The sequence below is a fragment of the Sebastes fasciatus genome, chromosome 2 (assembly GCF_043250625.1).
Source record: "Sebastes fasciatus isolate fSebFas1 chromosome 2, fSebFas1.pri, whole genome shotgun sequence".
Classification (NCBI taxonomy): domain Eukaryota; kingdom Metazoa; phylum Chordata; class Actinopteri; order Perciformes; family Sebastidae; genus Sebastes; species Sebastes fasciatus.
In genome coordinates this window covers 21690829-21704867 of record NC_133796.1, presented here as the reverse complement: position 1 = coordinate 21704867, position 14039 = coordinate 21690829, and the positions used below count along the sequence as shown (strand labels likewise).

Below are 14039 nucleotides of genomic sequence, written 5' to 3'. Positions count from 1 at the left end.
AGTTGCTTAGAGATAGTGGAAGTTAAACAGGTCTTAATGCCCTCTCTAATATCTATTTTATATTGCTGGGAAATCATCTCCTTCAACAACAACAAAAATTATTAAAGGACCCATATCGTGCTCATTTTCAGGTTCATACTTGTATTTTGTGTTTCTACTAGAACACGTTTACATGCTGTAATGTTAAAAAAAAACTTTATTTTCCTCATACTGTCTGCCTGAATATGCCTGTAGTTACCCTCTGTCTGAAATGCTCCGTTTTAGCGCATTTTGAAAGAATTGCAACAGAATTGCAACAGAATTGCGTTTCTAGAAAACAGCTTGGGTCCATGTGTACTTCCTGTCAGCTGATGTCATTCACATACACTGCAACCAGGAATAAACTGGGACACATTTAGAATATTTACATTTAAAATTGTGTCAAGGGTCTAAATATTGTATATTCGTGACATCACGAGTGAGCAGAAATCCTAACAGCTTGTTTCAAATGCAGAGTTTCTGAATACGGGCTGTGTGTATTTCTCCATGGATTGAGCGTTTCGATACTTTCACAGTATTTATATAGGACTTAAAGCCTGCTTTATAATAATAATAAAAAATGAAAATCTCACTTTTTTTATAATATGGGACCTTTAAAGTTTACCTTCGCCCAATAATAATCTTCCCTCATTAGACCTTAAACGCATAATGATCCGCCTACTTTGGCAACATGTAGGAAACCATATGGTAGGAGTGGTCGAGGAGTTGGATTTCTGTCATGCAAAGTACAGTATGTCCTATGTAGTCTAATCTAACCATTGAACCCAAATTCAAATCCAGTCGTGTTAGAATATAAAATGCAACAGATAATATAAAGGCAAATAAGCTATAGCTCCATCATAAGAGGAATTATGGTTACAATTAAATAGATTGATGCATTCATATTCATGCATATACATGAGTTTGCTGCAAGAGTTGCATATGGTAGGTTTTGCAAAGTACAGTATGTCCTATGTAGTGTAATTGAACACAAATTCAAATGCAGTCGTGTTAGAATATAAAATGCAACAGATAATATATAGGTAAATAAGCTATAGCACCATCATAAGAGGATTTATGGTTGCAATTAAATAGATTAATGCATTCATGCTTATAGAGGAGTTTGCTGCAAGAGTTCAGTGAACCCACCCATCATATATCATAAAGTTGTCTCTTGGATAAAAAGAAAAACAAACAGGCAATAGAGGTTTTGCATAAAACAAAACATTATGTCCCACTTCTGACATGCAACATGCTGCTACTTTGTAACCCAAATCTCGCGAGATGACAGTTTGTGTGTACATGTACTCACCACTGTCAGCTCACAGGTCCATCCATGCAGTGAGTGAAGTGAAGCCCAGTGAGAGTAGCTGACACCATGGCTCTGCTCTCTGTGAGTGTCGGGCCCTTTCGGAACCGGGTCCGGGCGGTTCGGACGTGGAGCCGAGACTTGTCCACTATCTCTGCTACTTTACGCAACGGAGGCGCACTGGCGTCGGTACGGTGACTATTGTTTTTGTTCTTCTCATTGCGTAAAGTCCCTACTTTCCTCTCAAAATAGATGAATGCAGGGTTGTTTTGCAACACTTGCATATGCGTTGGATAACAGTGTGTGTTGCAGGAGTTGGAGCCCTGTTTGTCTGTGTTTTGAAGGTTTGTCGTGTGAAAGAACACAGTGTTCCTCTGTGCAGCCTGCAGTCCCCCCAAAACAAACAAACACAGAGCTGCAGCATTGTTTGTGTGCGTCATTCCTCAGTTGTTTATACTGATAGTGTTTAGTTTAGAGGTCAGTTTCCTCTGTTTCATAATGTTTTCTTTGAAGGGGGCGTATCTCTGTTAGCTATACTGTGGTTTAGTTTAGTGCATGCATGTCCATTATTCATTCATTCATTCAGTTGCATTTACTTTGCAAAATAGGTTAAACAAATGTTAGAAGACATGCAAGTTATTAGATAGAAATAAAACTTGCTTGTGTGCTTTAGTTGGAGTCTAAAAGAAGTGAATTTGAATAGGAGTTTGACTAGCAGGTTGGTCTTTCCTTGATAATAAGATGTAAAAAAAACTAGGCTTTATGCTTTTCTGTTCACTTTTAGTCCATGCATGTCCATTATTCATTCATTCAGTTGCATTTATACCATGCGAAATAGGTTAAACACATTTGAGAAGACATGTAAGTTTTTGGATATAAATAAAACTGGCTTGTGTGCTTTAGTTGGAGTCTAAAAGTAGTGCATTTGAATAGGAGTTTGACTAAGCAGGTTGGTCTTTCCTTCATAATAATAATAATAATAGACTTTATGATTTTCTGTTGAAGTAGATCAATCAAACCAGAGAAAATGTAAAGTCCAGACTGATTTTTTTTTGGCTGTTCATTACCAGATAAAGAACTGCACTTCAACACTGAACATTGTGTTTTCTGAATGAAAATCTATTTAAGATATTGTTGATGTCACATGAGGAATATAAATTTCATTTTCTCTCTGGTGGCATGGCAAATGGAGCCCAACCCCATACACTGGCAGGCTGCAGCTGTGTTATTTCACACTGGTACTGGTATGTGTGTATGTTGGCAGATATATGGGCTGTAGCAATACGTTTTATTACATTTTTATGTTTAATTGACTTAAAGCTTTGTCAATTCAAGTTTCAATTAATTATGTTTAATGTTTTTTATCCATAGTTAATATTTAAAAAATATCCCCAAAATGTAAAATTTACTGTTTCTGGTATCTTTTCAACAATACTACTCCAATATTTCTTGATATGAAAAACAAAAGGTTTGTTTATGTTATGTGTTTATGTATATAAAAAAATCAGATCAGATAACATAATATTGTCAGATTTGTATTATTCTCAAGTGTCAATAATGGTATTGGCTGCTAAAATCCTGGATCAGTCGTGCTCTAATGACAAACCACTATCAAAGATTTTAAAGTTGTGAGGAAGAAACACATATTAGCTACTTTCAAAAGTGTTTGTAATATTTAGTAGTAGTAGTTAGTTGTAGTAGTTTAATAGTATAATTTAATCTGTGTTTGATGTGCACAGACGACAGATACGTATGTGAGTAAATACCATGTAAGCTTTAAAGCAACTGTTCAGTGTGTAAATATAAGTGGGTTATCTGCAACAGTGATGTAATGAAATTAGGTTAACTGTGACACAGTCCAGTATGCCCATGTCATAATGAGATTTCCGTAATCCTGTAAATAATGTTGTTTGGAAAAAAAACATGTGTCGGGACAGCTTTCTCATGACTGATTCATAACAGCTGTAGATTTTATGGGACTGTGGATTATCAAGTTTCATTTTGTATCGCCTGTCAACATCTACTACATATAGCATGTTGAATGTATGCCTTTCTTTTCCACAGGTGTTTTTATGGCCCTGCTCTCACTGCTAACATATTCATCATACCGTATCTGTGTTTCAGAAGGCGTCACTGATCCAAAGGAGATGTGGAGGATTATATCAACACAGTTTCGCTCGGTTACTTAGCTCAAACAAACCACCAAGAGGTGATGTACCTTCTAATGCTGTTACACAAATCTAATGTAGCTGAATGATAACCTAAATCTTTTCAGTTCAATGTGAGCTATTTGCACTTAATTCTGTTGTTGTTGTGTGTGTTTGCTGTTGAATTGGTTTTAGGTTTTGAAAAGTATTTCCCAAAGAGTGAAGAAAGCACCGGCGTCAACAAATCAGCTGAAGGTGAGAAAGGTTTATGTCATCATCACATTTGTACATCCTCTGTTTCCGCTGCAGTGTATGACTGTTTTTATATTACTATTTAGATGAAAACACCAAAGAGCAAGAATCTCTTGTAAGGGAAGAGCGGGACACAAATGATGATGGCGACAAAAGACGAAGAGGAGGAAAAAAGGAAGAGTCACACTGGTGGACGCGCTTTCAGGTGTGAATCATGGCCGTCTTTAATGCTCATTAAAATGCACTACACACAAACCCTAGTAACATCAAATATATTTACTAAAATGATAGCATATGATGTCTTTAAAAATCAAATCTAAGCCTGAATATACTCATTGGTGCAAGTTTAAGTTGCATCCTCCATAACTTGGCATATCTACGTGCAGTAAAGAGTAAACCCAGAGCGCAGGTTAAAAGGTTTATTGCAAACTTGGTTTTCTGATTGGAGATACCGGCAGATGGGCTAGGCAGAGGGTGAGTGTTCTTGAGGCTGATCCAGTGGCTGAATAGATGGGAGCGAGGAGCTGGGTTGATGGCTGAGAGGGAGCAGGCAGAGAACAGCAGACTGGCAGGCAGGCAGAGGTTGATCTGAGAACAAGGAAACAGAGTTTAAACTCAGAGACAGAAACAGGAATTCCAAAAAAATCACCTGTAAGGTCTGAGAAACTAGCTACCACTGTAGTAGATGATACGATCTGGGAGGAAAGCCATGGTTGATATACTGCAGCAGGTGATTAGATGATGAGACTCAGGTGTGCCAGCTGCCAGAGTTCAAGAGACTCACACACACACACACACACAGGGGCCCAATTCCAATCTGGCCCCTACACCCTCCCACACCGCAGGGTATCGGTCGCAGTCTCTCTTTTAATCTCCTCTCTCTTCCAATATTTCTTCATCTAACAGGATGATTTTCCCTTGGATGAAAAAGCAGTTCGGTACTTTGCAATCGGTGCAGCGGGCATGACCTCGGCTTTTTTGTACTTTTACTTCCGGGAGACGGGGATGCAGATCTCCTGGAAGGACTTTGTGCATCACTACTTGAACAGAGGCTTGGTAAGAGGTGGAGAGTGTTTTAGTTTTGGTATCGTCTGTCTTGTATCTGTTTATTTTTGCAACCGTGATGTGAACAAATTGTTTTTTGTGCTCTCTACACAGGTGGATCACCTGGAGGTTGTCAATAAACAATATGTCAAAGTAATTCCTGCCCAGGGAGTGAACACATCAGAAGTGGTTAGTTGCATGAAAATGCTGTTACGTCCTTTTGCTTTTTTGTATCTGTTGGTTAGGGTTAGTGGTGTTTCGAAATGTAGTTTAACAGTAACACAAGCAGATGGGAGTCATACATTTGGCAAAATAATCTCTAACTCAAGGCCCTCTTATTAGGTTTCTCCTGAACTTTCAATTGCGACTGACAACTGAGCAAAATTCATCCAAATCCAGGTCACCGATTAGGTTCATGACATTCGATTGAAAATGCTACTAAGTGGATTTTGAGTTAAGACAATTTGATCAAATTACAATTTCCAATGTTAAAAAATTCATGCACAATAGTTTGCTAAGATTAGCCAGCATAAGCTACTGGTCCTACCAGACCAAGTAAGACTGTAGCAGTAAATCCTCTGAGTACAATTTATTGTTTATTTCCATTTGTAAAAGGAAGAATTCATATTTTCCTTGTTATTTCTTATTTTAAAACATACACAGTATTGCTTTGAAGTATACAAGCAAATCTACTGTATACTGCTTGTTATAGGTTTTCTGTTGTGTGTATGTTTCAGAGCTATTTGTGGTTCAACATTGGCAGTGTTGACTCATTTGAGCGTAACCTGGAAATGGCCCAGCAAGAAATGGGTTTGGACTCACAGAAAGTACCCGTATTCTACAGCAGTGAAAGCGACGGGTGAGAATTTCATCTGAAACTTTCATATCGAAGTGATTTTTATGCATTTTGGATTTGCTCAGGTTGATGGCGGCCTAATGGAGCTTCTTTCCCACAGGTCACTCCTTTTCAGCATTCTCCCAACCTTACTGCTGGTCGGCTTTTTACTTTTCGCAATGCGGCAGGGACCGATGGCAGGAGGTCGTGGGGGTAAAGGGCGAGGAAACCCCTTCAGCATGAGTGAATCCAAAGCCAAAATAATAAAAGGCGACATTAGCGTTCGGTTCAAGGACGTCGCAGGCTGTGAGGAGGCCAAACTGGAGATTTTGGAGTTTGTCAACTTCTTGCAGAACCCGCGGCAGTACCAGGACCTGGGAGCCAAGATCCCAAAGGTGGGCCAAGCTGTGTATTCATTATTGTGGTATAGGGTGGCAGGGACATTTCAATCGGTTGAATTTTTTTCTCCAAAGAAGAGTATGGGCTAAGAATTAATCTTTAAAGTCAGACTTTTCTCCACCTGGTGAAGTATTCATTGAGGCATTTGTATCGATCATTAAGCAACACCTGTGTTTTCAGGGTGCTGTGTTATCGGGCCCACCTGGTACCGGCAAGACCTTGCTAGCTATGGCCACTGCAGGAGAGGCCAACGTCCCCTTCATCACCGTCAACGGCTCAGAGTTCCAGGAAATGTTTGTTGGAGTGGGCCCAGCGAGGGTCAGTACTGGGCTGAATGATGGGTCACATGTATTTCATCATCTGTAAACACAATGATTATTTGATTACCTTTGCTCTATGTTGCAATAATAACATGTTAGGAAATGATGCTAAGTATAGTAGTAATGAATTCTAATTTATAAATCTGTTGTCTCTTTGTCCTGTATTAGATAAGGGATACGTTTGCCACAGCTCGTAAAAATGCCCCCTGCATCCTTTTCATTGACGAGATCGATGCAGTTGGCAGGAAGAGAGGCGGTGGGAACTTTGGCAGCCAGAGCGAGCAGGAAAACACCCTCAACCAGTTGCTCGTGGAAATGGACGGTAGGCAGTTATGTCATCTCTGTCAGCGTCCAAGCCTTTCTCCCATTCCTGGTGCAACATGTCACAAGATCTTGTTTTTGTCATTACAGGGTTCAACAGTAGCACTAACGTGGTTGTCTTAGCTGGCACCAATCGAGCTGATATCCTGGATCCAGCTTTGATGAGGCCGGGACGCTTTGATCGACATATATACATAGGTAAAGTGTAGCACTTGTCTGAGGTTGACCTCCTCTCTAGCTTCATCATTTCCTGCTCTCCCTGGAACTAGTTTCAGTTAATGACATTTATCTTTTCTCAACATCATCATTTATCCCTGGGTTTGCTTTCAACATTCCTGTAAATCAATTGTCATTTCTAAATTTGTTGAGAAAAAAAATTAATTTGCACTCTATCATTTGCAAGTTAAGAGTTATCTACAGGTTTTGATTTTGCATCTTGCCCCTGAAATCATCCCAAATGACCTGGCTGACTTTTCCTTTTTCTGTGATGCAGTTTTTGTTCCTTTGGACGTCTCAGTCTCCTCTAGACTCCAACAAACCTGCAGTTTTAGGCTGCGTCCAAAATGACATACTATGCACTACTTATTAAATATGTGTACTATCGTTCAACATATTTTTGTGTGAATAAACAGTAGTATGTATCTTTTCGGACGCACTGAGCAGTAATTTACGTCCTCACTTCCTGAGAGCTTCCTTGCTAGTTGTAGACGTGTAACCATGGTAACCTGTGCCAGCCTCATGTGACCAAACAATGATTTGTGAGAATCAAAGTCTTAATTAATTTGAAATAAATATTACGCCTAGCAAAGTGAAATACTGCATTTCAGTTGAAGCGTTATTGACGTTACAGAGCTGCCCGTCAATGTCTGTTATGAACATTGTTGCATTGTGGGATATTTATGCCGCCGTAGTGTCCAACATTGCATGGTTGCATACTGTAATATTTCACCGGAAATAGTATGCAATTCACACAACCTCAATCTTTTTTCTCCTGTTCTTCCTCTCTGGTGTTTTATTTATTCCATGTTGATGCATGAATGTGTTACCATGCCACCTCAGTAGTCTACTACTTCACATCAGGCACTATGCAACAAATGCAATTCAGTGGCACTAATGTGCATGCTGGTTTAACTTTGTTTTTTTAATGCCTGCTTCAGATGAACTGACTGACACACTTCCATAGAGATTAGCTTCCAGCCTATTAGATTTGCTTTTGTTCTTTTTTTTTTTGTTGTGCCTGCTCACTTGTTATGTCATTAAAGGTGCGTGTTGCACGCTGTGTGCTGTTACCTTTGTGGTTAAAATGGTTGATCTTTTCTGCCTGCTAAGATCTAATTTGCTTTACGCCAGCAGTGCTGGACAATGGTGGGCAGGGCAGTTTTCTCTCTGACAAAGAGAACTGGGTCAAAATGAGAGAGCTGGCTCTCTATAAAAGAAGGATTAGATGACTGGAGGCCAACGTGAGGGACGGGACACACCGCTCCTCTCTGTGTTGTTGAGTCTCTCGATTCCCTTTTAGTTAGATTAGATAGATAAAGTCACATTACTAGTTAATGTTTGATCAGTAATAAGTCACATAACTTTTTATGTCCTTCAAATGCTCCTTCACACACGCTCGACTACCTTTTGTGTGACTCTCAGCTGCCACTTTAAGCATAGACCTCCAGATATAAACTCCAGAATATTCACATTTCCATTGACCTCATAACTTTGGTTGCCCATGAAAACAGTTCTCCCCTAGTAAGAGCTAATGCTGCTGTACAGCGAGCTTCATGGCAACACACTGCTGTCACGGCATTTTTCTTTCAGTGTTGTCTTTACTGCCCAGTTTGATGCACAGAATTTGATGCACAGCTCTACAAGTTTACTTTCACCAACACTTCTAATTTGACTTTCTGCAGCTTGTGTCCTTTACTTCCTCCTTTATGTTGCTGTAGTTTGTCTAGATTTGATCTGTCAGTGTCATCTTGAAAATTAGCTTTATGACATGAACTTCTGTAATGCAGGAAATGAGCAAAGTGGTTGACGGGACCAGATGAATGAGCTTCTGTAATATCTGTAAATGCAACATCCTCATAAGGTTCAGAATCTGAGACACACTATTTATTTATTATTAGTAACAATATCATGCAATGAAGTCACTTGTTTTGCTCACTGCTTATCATTCTTTTGTTTTAAAAATGTCCTGAAAATTCACGAAATGTTTGTTTTCTTTTTGTTTCTACAGGCCCACCAGATATTAAAGGCAGGGCGTCCATCTTTAAGGTGCATTTAAGACCTCTGAAGTTGGACACTAGTATAGAAGTAGAGGCTTTGGCCAGGAAGCTAGCTGCACTAACCCCAGGTTTTACTGGTAAGAACAAGACATGTGTGTTCATGTTTGTATGGGTTCTTTGGATTCATCTACAAGGATCACTCAGTTTGTCTTCTGTATCTCTCATTATGTTATTATTTTGTCATAACACACCACAGTCTAACTTGGTTGTCCTTTTGTGTTTCAGGGGCTGATATTGCTAATGTGTGTAATGAGGCTGCTTTAATAGCTGCACGTCACCTCAACCTACATGTCAATACAAAGCACTTTGAGCAGGCAGTCGAGAGAGTTATTGGAGGTAAGTTGACATGCACTTGATATTATAACAATACTCATAGAATTACTGTCGGATATGGCTGATACACCTTTATCAAGTTAGTTAGTAGTAAAAACAATTTCTATACATTTCTGTAATATGAAGTTTTAATCACTTATATACAGTTTATATTGATCATATACAGTATGCTTTAATTTAAGATATTCATACAGGCTTTTCATGTAGTAACTTGTGTGTATATCGTAATGTATCTCATTGAGACATCCCTGTAAGGATTAGATTCTACTGTACTTACTGTGTGATTTCATGCATTACTCAAAGATAAAGTCTTTAGCTCGTGCACCAACCCAAAGACACCCCTTGACTGAATCTACTGTATGCTTGAAGGGCACATCAACCCAGATAACATATTTTTTGTAACAAACACACACAGTACAGTTTGGTAAAACGTCCTCCTTGCTTTCAGGTATGGAGAAAAAGACTCAGGTACTGCAGCTTCCAGAGAAGACTACTGTGGCGTATCATGAGGCCGGACACGCTGTGGCAGGCTGGTTCCTAGAACATGCAGACCCTCTACTTAAGGTAGTCACACCATTTCCCTTCTCTTTTCTCTCGCACCCCATTGCAGCCCTTGCATAATCGTGTTTTTACCCCCTACAATCAAATTAGGACTTCACCATGTATTGCTAATTAGATTAATTATAATGTGTTCCCTCAGGTGTCCATTGTTCCCAGAGGAAAAGGTTTGGGTTATGCACAGTATCTGCCTAAGGAACAGTACCTGTTCACCCAGGAGCAGCTGTTTGACAGAATGTGCATGATGCTGGGGGGTCGAGTGGCTGAGCAGGTTTTCTTTCGGCGAATCACCACCGGGGCGCAGGATGACCTCAGGAAGGTCACGCAGTCTGCGTATGCACAGGTACATTTTACAACAAGCATGTTAACAGATACACAAGGCAGTGAACTACTGTATGTGATACAAAAAATACATTGTAATTACATTTTATGTGATTGAGAGTCAGTGTTGAGTCATATATGCTGAAATAGAAGTTGTTTAGTATGTGGGGATGACTCATATTAATGCTTAAAAATAGGTAATAATGAACTACAACACTAATTACAAAATTGTGATTTGTTCTATATACTAAGTGGGTTTTAAGATTGATTTTCTCAAAATTGTAGTGACAAGATAAACATGTAGCTCCCATATCACTGTACACTAATGTAACACTAACTGCTACAATACAAACTGGTTTTACTGCCCAGACCATTTCTGTAGGTGCACAATTAAAAGTCACTTGGCACTTTTTGTTAGTCAGAGAATGATGTTGTAACCAAAGGCACATACAAAGCGGTTTGTCTTTTGATTAACAGGATTGGTCTGTCTTCATATTTTAGGTTGTACAGTTTGGAATGAATGAGGCGGTGGGTCAGGTGTCCTTCAACCTCCCTCAGCAGGGTGACGTAGTAACTGAGAAGCCCTACAGTGAATCTACAGCCCAGCTTATAGATCAGGAGGTCCGCACGCTTATAGACACCGCCTTCCAGCGAACACTTCAGCTCGTCACCGACAAGAAAGAAATGGTGGAGAAGGTGAGAACTATTATCACTGATGGAAAGGATGGAGAGAAGTAAAGATGAAGAGTCTCGTACTCCAAAGCAGATCACTGAACAGTATGATGCAGCAACTTGATCGCTCATTTTATGCTTCGCTTAATTTAGGATATGTAAAACAGGTTGGAAGAATTATGAGTAAGATGGCAAACCTCAACTACCGTAAAGGAATAGTTCGGTTGTTTTGAAGTGGGGTTGTATGAGGTACTTATCCGTAGTCAGTGTATTACCTACAGTAGATGACGGTTAACACACCCCCAGTTTGGAGAAGCAGACAGGCGTACTAAAAGAAAGTCCCACCTAAAGAAAATCGATATCAGTTTAAGTGTACCCTATATTTGGAATATTTTCACTGGTTTACCTTGCCGTGAGACAGCTATACAGTCTCCATTTCTGACGGAGAACAGAAGCCATTGTATCCCTCTATACTCTCGCCAAAGCAACCAGACTCCATTGAAAAAAAGCAGTAATTTTACCTCTCGGAACACGGGAGTTGCTGGTCTCGGTTAGTGTGTGTTGTGTGACTTTGGTTAGTTCGGATTCACCAAAGGCACACAATAGCACAAACAAAATCACCGATCAAACTGGGGGGCGTGCTGACTATCATCTACTGCTGGTAATACACTAACTATGTATAAGTACTTCATACAACCCCATTTCAAAACACCCAAACTATCCCTTTAAGTTAAACAACTAGTTGTGATATTATTTAAAAATAAATAAATACTGCTATCACTTCTGCTATCAGTTGTAACTAATCTGATGTTAAATTCAGTTACCAGTAACACCACTTTCATTTTTGTTGATGGAGTGAGCCATCATCATTAAACTGCTCGTTATTTAGTATTATCGGTCATGTGTTGCAGGTGGCGAAACGTCTTCTAGAAAAGGAGATTCTAGACAAAGCCGACATGGTGGAGCTGCTAGGAACTCGTCCCTTTCAAGAGAAGTCATCGTATGAGGAGTTTGTTGAAGGGCTGGGAGAGTTTGATGAAGACACTTCTCTACCCGAAGGGCTAAAGAACTGGAACAAGAACAGAGGAGAGGAAAAACACCCGCAGAATCGGCAAAACAAATCAGCCCTTTACCTGTAGATGGACACGCAGCCTCAAGGCAAATATTCCTCTGGACTGAATATTTCTGAAGTTCAGCACCATCTGGTCCAGACTGAAAGACATCCCTTGTGTATGGGAGAGATGGTGATGATGTGTTGCACTGGTCTTAAATGGCCTAGATAATGCAATTTTTCAAATTGTAGTTTTTATATTCTGGGGGGGATTCTAAAAAATTACTTTCATTTAAAAAAAATATTTTCATTTTTCTCGTTTTACTGTTAGGTCAGTTTAAAGTCCGTAAGCTAAAGTTTCTGTGAAAAGTGCTGTTTGTGGCTCTGATATGCAGACCTACAGTGACAAACATACCACACAATTATCTGTAGTCAAGTTACAAAACAGAAATCAAATGAGATGTGCTTTTTAACATTCATTTGACATCATGTGATGAGTACATTCGTTGTGGTGTGTATTGGTCAGTTACAGACTGTTCTGGTATCATGTGATGGTATCATGTGATATAAATTTTATTTTGAGGCTCATTGCCCTTATCCAACCTTAAATCTCTAAATCTAATAAGACGCTTCCAGTCTCAGCCAACATGTTGATAGCTAAATATTTCATATATGTTTTCCCTGAGTAGAGAAAACAGTTCCTTCACTTCTTTCTCAGATGTTTAAGATTGCAAAGGTACCTTGACTGTACTTTTGACTGTTTTAAATCTTTCTTCACACCGTCGTACAATGAAGACGTTATGTCTCAACTTAAATACATTTTCATCACCATTATAGTCTTCCAGCAGATTTCAACCTGGTTCTCATTGATTTATCAGTAAAGGCAGCTGTTGGAACTCAACTCTCGCTGTAAATTAGCTTTGTGCATATATGACTGATATTGCAAATGTAATTGGATCACTTGTACTGTAGGTTATTGTCTCCTCCTCAGTGTCCCATAGTAATAATTACTTTAGGTTGATGGTCACTTAAGAACAGGGAACAATTGAGCTGAGTGAGAATTAAATATACGCTAACAAACAAGCAAACCACACTCTCTTCACTCACTCACACTACCTCACAGTCTCTGTATTCTTAACATCATCCTCTGGACAATTCATTGATCACAATAATACTCACACTTCAGTCTGGTTATTGGTTATTTTTGTTATGTAATGACATCCAGGCTGATGCTTTCTGTGCTTTGCTGTAGTTCATGTGGATAACACACATGAGTAAGGGCTCAAAGTAAAGAGAGGATTAAATGGCTTTTTTTCCATGGATGGATTGGGTGACCTTTTCCATCTCAATACTTTCTCCAGCATTTATTAACATGACAATAAATTCCTGTTATTCAGGAAATCATCCTTTCAGTCAATTGTGACTTGTGTTTGAATGTTTTCCTTCATTATGAGCCAGTTAAGCTAGATAACTATTCATGTAGCATTCAACAGGTTTAGTATAAAAAAATATATATATATACAGTATATACTTGAACTAAATGCCTTGCATTATGGGCCGTTTGGGCTCTTTTTAAAAATATTGTATCAGGTTTTCCAATAGATGGTTAAAGGACCCCGACCAGCTTAACACTGGAACATGTTTGTCATTCAGATTAAAAAAAATAAAAAATGAATAAATGATGAGCAGGCTGGTTGTATATCAGTGTAAATGAAATGTACTGTGTGTTTTGTGCCTGCTTGACTATGCACTGTTCTTGTTCTTGCTTGATGAATTTTTCTTTTTACATGTCAGTGAGGATTATTGATTTTTCATTGAGATGTGATGACAAATGAAATGTGAGGCTGTTGTGGATCACACCGGTATTAAACAACTTTTATACCCCACTGGTCTGTTTTTTTTTTTTTGTTGTTTTATCAGCCCGGTTTCTACTTTAGTTTCTCCTAATATATATAATTTCAAAAAAAATTCAGAATTCTATTGTTTTAACAATATTTTTATTTTGGCATTAATATGCATCCTGCATGTGTGGTGCTGTCAAATAACACGTTCTACAATCATGTGCAAAATTTTGTCAGAGATCTGAGCAATTGTTGCATTACACTGATTAAAACTCCCTGGTTAATTTATATCAACTTCAAATAAATGAAAAATGTGATGTGCAAAAGTATGTGTAACCTCTG

At 38.9% G+C, this 14039-nt stretch overlaps 1 protein-coding gene across 3 annotated transcripts; it reads left to right on the top strand.

The window, feature by feature from the left end:
- The first annotated feature begins 1331 nt into the window (after window positions 1-1331).
- LOC141754753 (mitochondrial inner membrane m-AAA protease component AFG3L1-like) lies at window positions 1332-13742 on the top strand. 3 transcript variants are annotated; one of them, XR_012590721.1, is made up of 18 exons: window positions 1333-1516; window positions 3452-3536; window positions 3670-3729; window positions 3813-3931; window positions 4633-4782; window positions 4885-4959; window positions 5508-5629; window positions 5727-6000; window positions 6185-6322; window positions 6493-6646; window positions 6736-6843; window positions 8873-8998; window positions 9147-9257; window positions 9703-9818; window positions 9955-10155; window positions 10635-10829; window positions 11717-12491; window positions 12543-13742. XR_012590721.1 is itself a non-coding variant. In XM_074614028.1 (17 exons), exons 1-17 carry the CDS (start codon window positions 1397-1399, stop codon window positions 11942-11944), a joined length of 2379 nt encoding a protein of 792 aa, XP_074470129.1. In that variant the 5' UTR covers window positions 1332-1396; the 3' UTR covers window positions 11945-13742. The 3 variants fall into 3 exon arrangements, 2 of the variants coding, with proteins under 2 accessions (XP_074470129.1, XP_074470117.1); XM_074614028.1 differs by having other exon boundaries at window positions 1332-1516; window positions 3455-3536; window positions 11717-13742; XM_074614016.1 differs by having other exon boundaries at window positions 11717-13742.
- Window positions 13743-14039: the final 297 nt, after the last annotated feature.